General features: G+C 51.1%; 1 protein-coding gene across 4 annotated transcripts in view; it reads left to right on the top strand.

Moving 5' to 3' along the window:
- The window catches only part of FRMPD3 (FERM and PDZ domain containing 3), a 58,290-nt gene extending 51,327 nt beyond the window's left edge, over window positions 1-6,963 (top strand). For all 4 annotated transcript variants that reach the window (XM_039378120.1, XM_027725096.2, XM_027725101.2 and 1 more), the window contains 2 exons: window positions 913-1,737; window positions 2,555-6,963. In XM_039378120.1, coding sequence (XP_039234054.1) covers window positions 913-1,737; window positions 2,555-5,424 — 3,695 coding nt within the window. In that variant the 3' untranslated portion in view covers window positions 5,425-6,963. The remainder of the gene's footprint in view (window positions 1-912; window positions 1,738-2,554) is intronic.
- Window positions 6,964-13,731: the final 6,768 nt, after the last annotated feature.

The raw sequence follows: 13,731 nt of genomic DNA, 5'->3' as shown, positions 1-13,731 counted from the left end.
CATAAATGTCATAATATTTTGCTTTATAAAATTTATATCATTAAACTCTATAGCATGTGATAATTTTGGAGATAATGGAGCAAACCCCACAAGCAGGTGGCATGCTACCTTAGTGTGTCACAGGGCTTTTGCTGGCACCTAAATCCTGTCCAGCCACCCTCTAGGCTCTTCTGACCTCCACCATCACTGCAGCTCAGCCACACCTAAGGGCTTCACTAATACACTTTAACAACTCTTTTAATGGGATTCTTTAATGGGAATCCAGATTTATTCATTTAGGGAAAGAAAGGCAAGTCAGCTCCTTCAATACCACGTGGGCTTTTTTTGAGCTGGCCACCTTCCACATGCACCCTGTAAATCTCTGTATGTTCCTCTCCCTTCTGCCTCTTCCGTGTCTTCTCTTTTCTTCTTATTGTAGGAAGGGGTTGATATCTCAGAGCCAGAAGGTCCCTTGTCTTCAGTGTCAGCAGTTCCCTCCTGCTCTTGGTAGCCACACATGGTACCTCTCAGGCTTATCCCTTTCCTCTTGAGAGACCCACACACTGGAAACATTGAAGGTCAGGTTGGACAGGGCTCTGAACAACCTGATCTAGTTGAAGATGCCCCTGCCCATTGCAGGGAGATTGGACTAGATGGCCTTGAAATGTCCCTTCCAACCCAAACCATTTGATAATTCTATGGTCTGTACATGCAGGACATTTCTTCTCCCTGGGCAGATAGGCCCAGCAGGTTTTTGGAAGGTGGCCTGGCTGTGCTGCAGGGCACACACGTGTCCCACTGCAGTCCAGCCTGCTGGGGAATGGAGGGCAGAGAGTACATGGGTGCTTCTCCAGGGTGAGCAGGAGCTTCCCCATGCTGTTTTTCCTTCCCCCGGGTGCTGCTGCTAACATTCCTGTTGTGTTTTTGGTTTAGATTACATCAACACACACAACTTCCACCGGCCTGCCGGGGCAGGGCACGTGGGAAAGAAAGAGAACGGGTTGGTGGGTGGCTCTGCCACTGTCACCGGAGCAGCCGGGGCTTCCGCCACCAGGGCTTCTGACTCGGAGCTCATCCGCTTTTGCTACCTGCACATGCGAGAGCAGAGGAAGGAAAGAGAGAGCGGCACGGATATCAATGAAAACCTGATTTTTTTTGAGGAAACTCGTCCCAGGACCAAATCTGACCCCACTTCCAAAAGCTCTGGCCAAGGCTACAACGGGGCTGCCAACGAGTATGACCCGGATGGCCTCGACCAAGACAGGCACGCGAGCAGGGCCAGGGCACACACCATAGACACCCACCTGCGGAGCGACGCCTCGCACTTCTACTGCGAGTCCTGCCAGGCCAAAATCAAGAGCCGGCTGGCCTCATGCATGGGGGGCAAGCCTGGCACCACCCGGGACAACATGGTGGACTTGATGTCGCTTCCCCCTCCCGGGAACGATGAGGAAGAAGACGAGACAACGTCCCTGCTCCCCGCCATCGCCGCCCCTCCTCCTGGCTTCCGAGACAACAGCTCCGACGAGGATGACCCCAAGCGCCGGGCGGCAGCTGCCCAGAGCCAGGAGCAGGGCCGGCACCTCTGTGGCATCCTCTACGACGAGATCCCTGTCACGCTGATAGACAGCGTGCAACCACGGACGGTCCGGGACCACGCCCAAGAGCTGGATGATGCCCTGGTGTCCACCCTGCAGGCACTGGAAGCCCTGGCTGCTTCAGAGGATTGCCCGCATCCCCCACCACAGCAGACAGCAGGTATTTCAGTGGCTGTGACTCCCTTTTTTCCCTGTAGCCTTTCTTTCCTATTGTACGTCCTTCCCTTTAGTCTCCTTCTCCCATCCTATGGGACTGTGGAGCAGCTTCTAGTAAAAACTAAGTTGTGGCAACAGGCTCTAGCAGGAGCAGCCAAGCTGCTGCTCAGAAGATTTCTAAGAAGCTGAGGTGGGACTCCTCTCCCTGGCAGTGGCTGAAGGAGTCTCTTGGTTATCCCATATCTGCCGTGGTCCACATGCCACGATACTGGGGCGAGTCACTAACAGACCAGTACTGTGAGCATGAGTTCCTCCCCACTGTGACCCCACTCAGCTGGTACATTTGGCCATCAGTCTTTGCAGGTTGCCACGGGTTTTGCAGGGTGTGAGGCCTTCACAGGGCAAACCTGCTGTCAGATGGGTGACTCTAGGACCAGCCTGCTGGCATCACAGTCTTTTGTCCCTCTCCCTGCCCTGGTTGCCCTACTCACTATGGCAGAATAGCTGTTGCCCGATTTTCCTTCTGGTACCAGAGAAGCCCCTGTAGGGTGGTCCAGTGTTTCCACTAACACTAGAAAACTTCCCAGGACCTTTTCCTGGGCCAGGAGCTCTTGCTGAATTTATCTAGCAAGACAGCTCAGTGCTGAAAAGCGACCTCACTTAAAAGCATTAACTCTTATTAGTGAAAAGTCACGAAAGTTTTTCCAATGGAATCATGTGTCCTGCATTCCTGAGACCCTCCTGCCACCTGGAGTTCCCCTCTCCTCCACACAGGGGTGATGTGAGGTTTGTTGTGGGGTTTTCTTTGTGTCCCTCCTCAGGTCTTATTGTCCTGGCTGCCATCACTCCCGAGTCCTCCTTGGACTCTGGCCATGAGACGAACTCCTCAGAGCTCACCGATGTCTCGGAGATGGTCTCTGCTATGAAGCAGCATCAGAACGCAGCCTACTTCCTCACGCAACACATCAACAAAGAAAACCTCCTGACCAGGAAGGACTTGCCTTTCCGAATCCAGAGCTGTGCTGCCCAGGCTGTTCTCACCTCACCCTACCCCCTGAGCCACCAGGAGCCAAACCCTTCAGTGAAGCCAGCTTCCTCTCCCCAAAGTCCTGGCCTTACCAGCTGCAACAGCAAACAGGAGCAGCAGCATGCTGAGCAGAGCTACACCTCAGCTGTCCAGCCAGGGCTGACCCCCCAGCTCAGTGAGCAGAACAAGGGCGCTCCAGTGCCAAGCACTGAAAGCAAAGGTGCAGGCCACACAAAAGCTGCCTTTGAGGTATCTCTGCATCCCACAGCAGCCCTGAGCAGGGAGCAGTCACAGGATCTGCAAGAGAAGGTGCCCAAAGAGGTGCAGCCAAGCTCCAAGCTCCTCCTGGATCAAAAAAGCTGTGTAACTCCAGCCATCATTTCAGCTGCTCTGCAGCAAGTGGCAAATGCAAAAGCCTCAGCTCCCCAAGTGGTATCAGCCTTAAAAGAGGACCAGAATGTGAACGGTACCAGCAGCTGTGCATTAGCCAGCAGCAAGCCTTTGACACTTAAAGGAGGTCCACAAACTGCAGAGACATTATGCAACTGTCAGCAGCAGCAGCAGCAGCAACTCTCTCAGCAGCAGCACTGTGAAGTCTCTCCAAGCCCTAAAGAAGCTCACGGCAGTCAGGCTGAAGCTTTCCACCTCGCTTCAGCAGGTGAGGAAATGATGTCCAGTAAGACTTTTGCCTCTAAAAGCTACCAGCAAAAAGTGAGTAAAGATGTTCCAGGAAAAGCTGCAGGTGTAGAGACAGGGCAGAAGGCAGGTGGGGAAGCTGCGAGCCTCGTCTTGCAGAAACACACAGCTCCTTCAAACCCAGGACAGAAAGTGCAACAGGAAAGTTCAGCCAAAATCTTAAAAGCTGAGAGCGGCAAAGTGCACTCTCCATCACCTGGTGGCATTTTCAGGAGCACCAGTGAGGAAGCCAAAGGGCCAATCCAGCTGATGCCCAGATCTGAGAGCCTGCAGATTAGCACTGTGCCTTCTAAAAAAGTAGAAAAAGTACCGGAGGTGACCCAACAAGATGCTGATGTCCCAGCTAAACCCAAAGCCCCAAAAGCTCCCTTCAGGTTCAGGAAGCTGTTCTCTGCAACGTTTCCGACCCGGCTGAAGAAGGAGACGGACGAGCGGCAGGCCCAGCTGCAGAAGGTGAAGCAGTACGAGCTGGAATTCCTTGAAGAGCTGCTCAAGCCAAAGAGCAAAGGTGACCTCCCACCACAGGAGTATCTGCACCCACCTGCCCCTGGGCGCTGCAGCTGCCAGCTAAGGAGCAGTCCTGTGCAAAAAGTCCCGGGGATGTCCAGGGAGCAGAGGCGCAGCTGTGACTGCAAGAGGATTTGCAGGGGAATGAGGCCACCCCCGAATCAGTTGGTGATACCAGAACTGGAGAGGAGAGGGAGGGATAAAGTTGCAGATGACCAAAAGCAAGTAGAAGCCATTAGGCTGACAAGCATGAGCAGCCCTTCCAAAGGCAAACGGATACGATCCACAAGTTTAGAGTCCAGAGACTACCGGTCAGATCCAGAGAACGGCGTGTCCTGTCTGGCAACGTGCACTTCCCCAGGGGAGTGCATGGGAGCACCGCACTACAGAAAGCTCTTGCGTCGCTACAGTGTCAGTGAAATAGATAAGACTGATAGGACATCCTTGTCCTCTGACATCTACCAGAACATCTATACGACCAAGCAGAAAGGCCCCCAGAAAGAGCCTGAGCCCAGCATCATCTGTCCTGTTCTGAAGAGCAAAATCCTGGAAGCCTCTGGAGTGGCTGACCCCTCCTATGTCCAGATAGCACAGGATAAAAAGAACCAGAAGGCTTCAGGAGTGTTCTCTGTCCAGGAGGAGATGTACCCAAGTCCTGCTGAGCTGCGGGATGAAGACACGGAGGACGAGAAGTGCTGCTCCATCCGGTACTGCTTCTACTACAGGAAATGTGATGTTGCAGATGATGGGAGTGAAAAGGATGAGCTGTCCTATTCCATCCCCATGCAGATACTCCCGGGAATGAAGCTGGACAATCAGATGGTCCCAGTCATGAGCAGGACTCTCCAGGTCCTAGATGCAACAGCCTGCAGCAGTCCCAATGACAGTCAGACCCAGGAAATAGATTTAAGGACCTCCAGTTTTGAGGGGAGCTTGGCAAAGATCAACACCCTTCGAGGCCACGCCTACAGCTTTCCCAACGGGTTTCTGCAAGTGCAGCTGGACACCAATGAGCTCCTGACTATCCTGAGGCAGTGTGTGCTGAGCCCTGATGTCCGGGACTGCAAACCCTACATCTCCCAGCTGGCTGAGTACAAGCAAGAGCTCGCCCTCAAGTTCAAGGAGTTTCGGGCGTCCTGCCGCCGCGTCGCAGCCGTGGACAAGAGCCCTTCCCACATGCTCTCTGCCATCACGAGCAGCTTCCAGGTGCTAAGCAGCCTCATCGAGACCTTTGTGAGGCTGGTGTACGTCGTGCGCTCGGAGTCCCAGCGCCAAGAGCTGCTGACGAAGGTGGAGGAAGTGGTGAGAAACTACACCTTCCTCCTGAAGGCTGCGGAGGAGTCCACGGCCAGGATGCTGAGCCACCAGCAGACCGTGGAGCAGCTCGCCCGCCAGTCAGCCACGGTTGCCACTGTCATGAGCACGCTGACACGCTCCCTAAAGACGCTGATCAATAAGTAAGCCAGCTGTGAAGACCAACAAGCCAGTGTGTGCCAGGCCACGTGCTGACAGTTCTCCAGTCTCACGGGTCTGGTGAGGATGCGTGTCTGCAGCCCCACATCCACCGGAGTTTGCAGTAGCCAAGACACTCTTTGATCTCTGCAGGATGGATGGTGGTGGTGTTGGTGGTGGTTTTGAAGGGTGAATTCATGCCCTGTCACAAGCTGTTCAAACCAGCTCGTTGTGGGGCTCAAGCAGCTTCTTTGCTTGTTCTCCCGCGCTGGCCTTGTCGGTGACGGTACTTGGGAGGCACAGCTGCCCCATCTCCACACTAATTTGGTTCCATGGGGTTCTGGGCCTCACTGGTGCAAGGACCTTTGTCACAGTTTGTGGTGGGCCAGTGAGTTATCAGATGCTGAGCTGAAATCTTCTGGCTTCACTTGGGCAGTGTGGAGCCAAACCAGTGTCTTGCCACGTAAACAGCTCTTCTGCCTCCAGGATCTTCCTGGTCCACAAACACGACATCATTAGCAGCAGAAGGGATCTACAGGGATACAGCAGGGGTGAAAGTCCCTGCTGCTATGCTAGGGCTTGGGAAGTAGTCCTAGCACAGGCAGGATGCCATGATCCTGGGACAGAGCTAGGTCACCCTACTGGGCTCTACTGTCACAGCTTAGGCACCAGTGCTCTAGTCCTGAGCACAGGTACTGCCTGTGCAAAAGGCATGGGCTTAATGCCTGCAAGTAGGGAGGATCCAGGGAACTACAGGCCTGTCAGTCTGACCTCAGTGCTGAGAAGGTCATGCGGCAGATAGTCCTGAGTGCCATCACATGGCATGTACAGGACAACAAGGGGATCAGGCCCAGCCAGCGTGGGTTTGTGAAAGGCAAGTGCTGCTTGACCAGCCTGGTCTCCTTTTATGACAGGGAAGCTCAGTTAGTGGGTAAAGGAGAGGCTGTGGGTGTTGTTTACCTAGACTTTAGTAAAGCCTTTGACACTGTGTCCCACAGGATTCTCCTGGAGAAACTGGCTGGATGGCCGGGCCCAGGGGGTGGTGGGGAATGGAGTTAAATCCAGCTGGGACCAGTCACTAGTGCTGTCCCAGGGTTCAGTGTAGGGGCCAGTCCTGTTTAACACCTTTATCAATGATCTGGACGAGGGGATTGAGGGCACCCTCAGACAGTTTGCAGAGGACACCAGGTTGGGCAGGAGTGTTGATCTGCTGGAGGGCAGGAAGGCTCTGCAGAGGGATCTGGACAGGCTGGATCCATGGGCTGAGGCCAGCTGGATGAGGTTCAGCCAGGCCAAGTGTCAGGTCCTGCCCTTGGGTCACAACAACCCCCTGCAGCTCCAGGCTGGGGCAGAGTGGCTGGAAAGTGCCCGTGGGGAAAGGAGCTGGGGGAGCTGGTGCACAGCACCTGAACATGAGCCAGTGTGTGCCCAGGGGGGCAAGGAGGCCAAGGGCACCTGGCCTGTGCCAGCAACAGTGTGGCAGCAGGACCAGGGCAGTGACTGTCCCCTGTGCTGGGCACTGGGGAGGCCCCTCGAATCCTGGGTTCAGTTTTGGGCCCCTCACAGCAAGAAGGACATTGGGGGGCTGGAGCGTGTCCAGAGGAGGAAACAGAGCTGGGGAAGGGACTGGAGCACAAGTGTGATGAGGAGCAGCTGAGGGAGCTGGGGGTGTTTAGCCTGGAAAAAAGGAGGCTCAAGGGGGACCTTCTCACTCTCTACAATTCCCTGGTTGTAGTCAGGTGGGGGTCAGGCTCTGCTCCCAGGCAACAAGTGACAGGACAAGAGGAAACGGCCTCAAGTTGTGCCAGGGGAGGTTTAGATTGGATATTAGGAAAAATTTCTTCACTGAAAGGGTGGTCAGGGTTTGGGACAGGCTGCCCAGGGAAGTAGTGGAATCACCATCTGTGGAGGTATTTAAAAGATGTGTAGTTGTGGCCCTTGGGTACATGGTTTAGTGGTGGGCTTGGCAGTGCTGGGGGAACGGTTGGACTCAATGATCTTAGAGATCTTTTCCAGCCTAAACAATTCTGTGTTCCCCTTCCTCTTCTGGATGCCTGTATCCATGAGACCCTGCAAGGAACCCAGACTGATCTTTGACCATCGCAAGCCAGAAGCTGGGCTAGCAGCTGAGAGGAAACCTCTTTCACACCATTCTCTAGAGGTCAGGTTCTTGCCTCCAAGGCTCTGCCCCAAACCCTCTCCTATTTCCTTTCACCGTGACCACTAGAGAGGAACCCTAGATCAGCTTTGTCTGGGAGCCAGACAGGGGCTGTCCTCCTTGCCAGGGTGTTGGGGTTCTTTTGCTGTCTTCACCAGGCTGACTGCCATAAGAAGCATTATTCAGTACTGTGTGATGGTTATTTGTTTGAAGTTGGGTTTTTTCGATTGGGTTTGGTTTTGTTGGTTTTTTTTTTCACTTGCAGGTGAATGGTAAAATGATTCCTAATTGCGTTCCTTCCCACCCCAAGGTTCCCCTCCTCCTCCTCCCAGTCTAGCTACTAGATATAATCAATCAGACAGCCTTAATTGGTATTTCGCTGCAGTCACCTCCAAAACAGAGCAAGGAGAAAAACGCAAGGTTACACATGGCATTGCCCTTACCCTGCCACCCACTGCACTTCCCGCGTGCACGGGGAGCGCGGGTCCCGCGTCTCCCCATCCCACCCCCTCCGGCTGGAAAGGGAGGTCACGGCATTGATCAAACCCAGCCCGCTTGCCCCAGTGCTTGGGGAACGATCAGGGATCTCCGTAGGATCAGTCGCTTCCCACCTCTGTCGTTTTTTACAAATATGCACATTCGGAACGTCTCGTTCTTCCGCAGGAGCTGTGGGAATGCACAATGTGCTTTTAACGCGCGCGCCCTCGGCCCAGTGCAATAACCTCCCCTGGCCCGTGGCTGTCCTGGCCTTGGGCTGTCAGCAAGGCAGAGAGGATCCTGCTGTGGGACAGCCTCCTGATTTCAAGAACCATGTAGCAAATATCCAGTGGAAGAGCCAATTGGGACGTCAGCCCGTGGTGTGCCAGGCCTGTTACAGTGCTGAAGGCTGACAGGGAGACGTGTTTTCCTTTTCCCTGGGAATAACCTGTTATGAAACTCTGAGTTTCTTCAAGCTCCCCGTTATGCCTATATCATTCCTCCATAAATCTCTCAGTCTAATACAGAGGAAAATTTTTTTATTGTCTGTATATATTATATATAAATTAAAAAAATATATAAATTATATCTATACACAAAATTTATGTCTTGTTTTACAAACAAGAAAGATTAAATATATTAATCTTAATATCCAAACTAGCATTTGTGTCTTTTTTTAAGAATTTTGTGGAAATGTGGCTATTCTCAGCTGTACAAAACACTGTTTGTAAGCAAATCCACCTGTTTTTGTTGCTATGGAAATGCACGTATCTCCATACTGGAGGGGCACAGCTTAAAGATTCCAGCATTGCTGGGCTCCACAGCAGTTAAGGTACCATGCCATCAAGGATGCAGGTTGAAACGAACTGTTTGACTTGCCAAGGTCACTTTTCTGTTATTAGTTTTGGTTTAATTTCCCTCCAGAAGAGGAAGGCAGCAGCAATCACCCCTTCAGCGCTGGCACTGGGCACTGTGGCTTTGCTGGGGAAAGTGTGGGACACCCTCCTGCCCCTTAAGTAGGGGAGAAAAGGATGCTTTAACAAACTCCTGATCCCTTCCAGGTGAGCCAAGCAGAGCACCCACTGACCAGCTCCAACCCATGTTTTCAGCCAAGTCCCAGCCTTTCCCTGGCTCTTCTGCCTGGGAAGAGGTGACACTGTGTGACCTGTCAGTGGCCTGGTGGCTCTGCTGCCCCATGGGACTGCTCAGGTGTGTCTGCAGGGAAAAGCCCAGCAAAAGCAGAATGTCAGAGCTGGGAAGAAATCTGAGCCGGGCAAACAATTTCCCAGCCACAGATGATTTCCAGTGTACACATTTCACCTGGCACAATGAACCCCGCTGTGTTTATCAGGGAGGAAAGCATTGATGTGTGTGCTCTATGCACCCCAAAGCCCCCAGGAACTATAAAATCCAAGTGCAATAAGGATTCAACACAAAAAAAAAAATCCTTAGAGGAACTGGGTCATTCTCTGTACGGGGGTTGAATGTGTTGTCTAAAGCAAAGGCGGCAGCACTTGAGACTCACACATGCTCTCGGTGCCTCCAGGCCTGTTATTTTAATCTGCATCACACCATTTCCCATGCTGAACTGACGATGACACCGAAAGGGACAGAACCCACCTATTTATAAAGCTGGATATGGATCGAAACCAAGAGGTTTTCTAACAACCCCCCAGAGCCTGAAAATATTATTGACAGCAGGCAGTGTAACCGGCGATCTCGGAGTCGGTGCTTAGTACCATCTAGTGGGCAATAAGCACCCTGTCAGAAAGGGATGGCTTCTTCACAGCACCCTCTTGTTGTTTGTACCGAGATACTGTTTGTGGCAGTAGGTGCTCCAGGATCAGCCAAACGTCCCTTTGTGAATGGAGGAGCTGGACTGGTACATACCCAGGAAGGATGATGTTGCTGTACTCGTTTTTTAGGTGTAGTCCCTGCAGCCTCAGCATTCGTAAGTGTTCTTAAAGGAAATGGTCCAGGTAAAACACAGAGAATTAAAAGTAATTTCTTTTTCCCAAATCTACCTCCCATCTAGTTTATCTACCTGCAGACTGGCTAGTTCTCATCCAGCTCTTCACTTTGAAGCCACTGTGCCCCAGGAAGTCAAAGCAAGGAAAACGTCAGTGTTGTTTGCAGGGGTGTGTGCAGAAAGATAAATGAATTTTTCTGCATCCCCTCCCACCAGAACAATCTTCTGAGCGTGGCAGGTTGTGTTTGCTGCCCTTTAGCACCTTCTCAGAGCAGCACCAGCAGTACCTGCCCTTCTCATACGGCCTTGGCCCTGAGTTTTCTGCTGTAGCCTTACAGATGATGCAGATTTCCTTCAGAACCTTCACAGCTCCCAGGAGCACTGCTCAGCCACAGGATGTATTCCTGGCCATCTGATGTCACTGCACCCCCATAGCCTGTTCCCTCCCTTAACCTCCTCTAAATTATGTCTACTCTCAAGGAGTCCTCGCCAAGGCTCTACCAGTGACAATGAACAGAAAAGGAACAAAGACTCGGCCACTGCAGGTCCCCCTAAAACACAGGAGAAAAGCAGAAGACCTTCTGGTGTGCTAGTTTTGGCTGGGGTAGAGTTAATTTTTTTCACAGTAGCTGGTATGGGTCTGTGTTTGGATTTGTGTTGATAACACAGGGATGTTTTAGTTATCACTGAGCAGGGCTTACACAGAGCCAGAGCCTTCTCTGCTCCTCACCCCACCCCACCAGCGAGGAGGTTGGGGGGCACAAGGAGCTGGGGGGGACACAGCCAGGACAGCTGATCCCAGCTGACCCAAGAACACACAGTGTCATGTTCAGCATACAAAGCTGGGGGAGAAGGAGGAAGAGGGGGATGTTTGGAGTGATGGCATTTTGTCTTCCCAAGGCTCCACAATATGTAATGATGACTTATTTGCCAGCTGAGGTTAAACCACAACACCTGGCTGTCAGGGGTTAAAGTGTCAAAAGCAGAAGCTGGAAAATCAGCAGGCCTCAAGCAGGAGTCCCAAGATAGGTTTTGTGTCTCGGTGGACTTTGCTGGTCATTGTCAGCTGGAGACAACAACTGGGCACCATGGTTTAAAGCACTTTGAACTCTAATCCCCATGGCGTAGCAGACACATTCTCCTGTCAGGATTTCCATCCTCTCCAAGGTCTTGGCAACACTACACAGGACTTGCAGGAGCCCCAGATACAACAGCAGAGCAAGCTGAATAGCTGGGACCCACTGCTGCTTTCATCATGACCAAGGGAGCCGACAGTCAAATAGAAGTGAGTAATGTCTAAATTTTATCCTCATTTAAAGCACAGTGTCTGGATTTCTGTGTAAAATATCCTAACAAATTCCTCACATAGGCAGTCACAGTGGAGCTGGCCAGGACAACCATGACTTTAATTGGACATGGGAGAAGTCTGCCAGGGAGGACAAGTATCTCAGCCTGTTTACATCACCCAACCATATCTGGTATACATGAAAACAGTCCATGCACTTGTTATGAAACTTTTCTGAAGGTTTTTTTGTCAGGCAGGGCATGAGCAGATGCCTAGTCCCACTGCAGCTGCTGCACAACCTCCCAGCCCAGCTGAGATGGTGCCCCTTGCTGTCACTTGTCCCCCACATACAGAGTGAACAGGGAGGGGGAGGAGGTCCTGCAGCTGGACTATTAAAGTTATTTAAAAGCTGTGGTTTTGTGGCAGTAATTCCAGTTTTGCCTCTCTGAGGTTTGTTGCCCATGCCGAGGGCTGGGGGAAGAGATGAGAGGGCTAGGGACATGCACCAGGTCTACCCACTGTCGGGACATTTTACAACTCTCTACTAAATCCCACTTTTGAAAGGCACCTTGGAAATACTCTTGAATCTAATGAATATTAACCTCTTCCTAGAGCAACAGCGGTCCATCCTCAGTTTTACCTGGGCTCCTCAGAAAGGTGCAGTAAAAGTGCTGAGTAGAGAGATCAGGAACCAGGATTAGGAGCAGGGACCAGTCAGGATCCTTTAAAGAGCCTTTCATCCCTAAGTCTGTGTTGTTTCCAGTGGACACTTGACAATACCATTTATTTACCAGAGTTCTCACCTTTTCCTGACAAATGGTGTGCTGAGCCTCTGTTTCCACCCCTTCCACCCTTTTTGGCCTTAACTTTTTCTCAGCCTCTCCTTTCCTATTCATCCTCCCACCTTTTCTCTGCCTCTACTTTTCTTTCCACCTTCCCTCACTTTTTGACCTTCACTTTTTTCCAGCTTCTGCTGGAGGCAAAGAGCAGAGCCTCGTGTTATTGCCCTCAAGTACCATTCATTAACGGAACCGGCTGTGAGGCAGGGGAGTCACAAGGCAACAGAGAGAAATAAAAACCCTCACCCACAGGCTTTTTTGCATGAAAATGTGTCCTTGATTAGTGACTGGTGGTAATTGAGAGGCTATTGTATGCAGGAAAGTGCCAAGAGAGGGACAAGGGCTATTTGTCTTGATTGACATCACCATGAAATTTGATGCTGTATAATGTGCTGCTTAAAACTTCCTGGAAAATACATTCTCAGGTGGTGACACGCAAAGGTGTTTCTGATGAAGAGCATCTCCACAGAATCAGGTAAATAATTTCCCCCCCCCCCATTTTTGTGCTTTTCAGGTTCTCCTTAGTTGGATGGTAATTTAATTCACAATTTACAAAACTGGAGGGAACACAGCACCTCAGGCTATGAGCTTGTCCTTTCTGCTACCAAAACCAAGTCTGCTTGCTTGTACTGTAAACCACAGGAAAATTAAATAAAATCGTTTAGATTGGAAGTAAATAATTCAATTCATTATATTTTGCTTTCAGAATGAAGCAAGCCCGCTGGAATGAGATGCTTTAATTCTGAATAAGAGTATCCACAACAAGAGCTGAGGCATTTCAATGCACTTTCACATCCAGACTTTAGGCTGTGATCATTTTCCTGAGCATCCTTTGGCAGAAAACCTGACTCACAAGCCAGACTGAGTTTGGTTTTCAATGGATTCAACCACACAGTCTCTACTTTAATCCCATTAAGGCCAAGAACCAGATAAACATCTCACTCTTCAAAGCTGGTTCTCCTTGTCCCTTCTTCACTTAATGTCAAAGCAAACTGCTCAAAGACAAGCTGTGGCTGAGGAACCTCCTTGACAAGTTTTTTTGGCTTTGTTTAACTAGGACTTTGATGCATTAAGAGCTTCTCCTTAATCAAATCCCTGAAGTTATCCTGTTCCAAGAGCTTTGTGAGCAACAGTGATGAATTGTTAGGGGAGGTGGACTTTTGTCCTCATGGATAAAGTGCTGTCTGACCTACAAAGGCATCTCGGAGGCTGAAACACTGAGGGGAGCAGGTGTGTGTGAAAACACACCTGGCCTCCAGCTCAGAACAGGCAAAAAAAACCCAATTAATCTTTGATTTTACAGGTAACAGGTTGCCAGTTTCTGGTTTCAAGGATTAAGGATCTAATTTTTTTTTTTTTTGTCAGATTTTTCACTCCTGTAAATCCCATCTCTGTGGTGCCAGGAGGAACCTGGTAGACATGCTGCTTCCAAAGTCCTGTGCAGGGAAAATCAGGCAGAGCTCATCAAGGAGAGGCATCATTTGCATGTTTTAATATACCCTCTGCTGCCTTCAGGCTCGGGTTCCCAGTGCCTGGTTCACAACTGAACTGGGAGGGGACTGGGATGTCAGGGCACAGGAGACGTTCT

This window comes from Pipra filicauda, unplaced genomic scaffold, assembly GCF_003945595.2.
Source record: "Pipra filicauda isolate LSUMZ 115617 unplaced genomic scaffold, ASM394559v2 scaffold9_size5747161_pilon, whole genome shotgun sequence".
Lineage (NCBI taxonomy): Eukaryota > Metazoa > Chordata > Aves > Passeriformes > Pipridae > Pipra > Pipra filicauda.
This window is presented reverse-complemented; position numbering and strand designations above follow the sequence as displayed.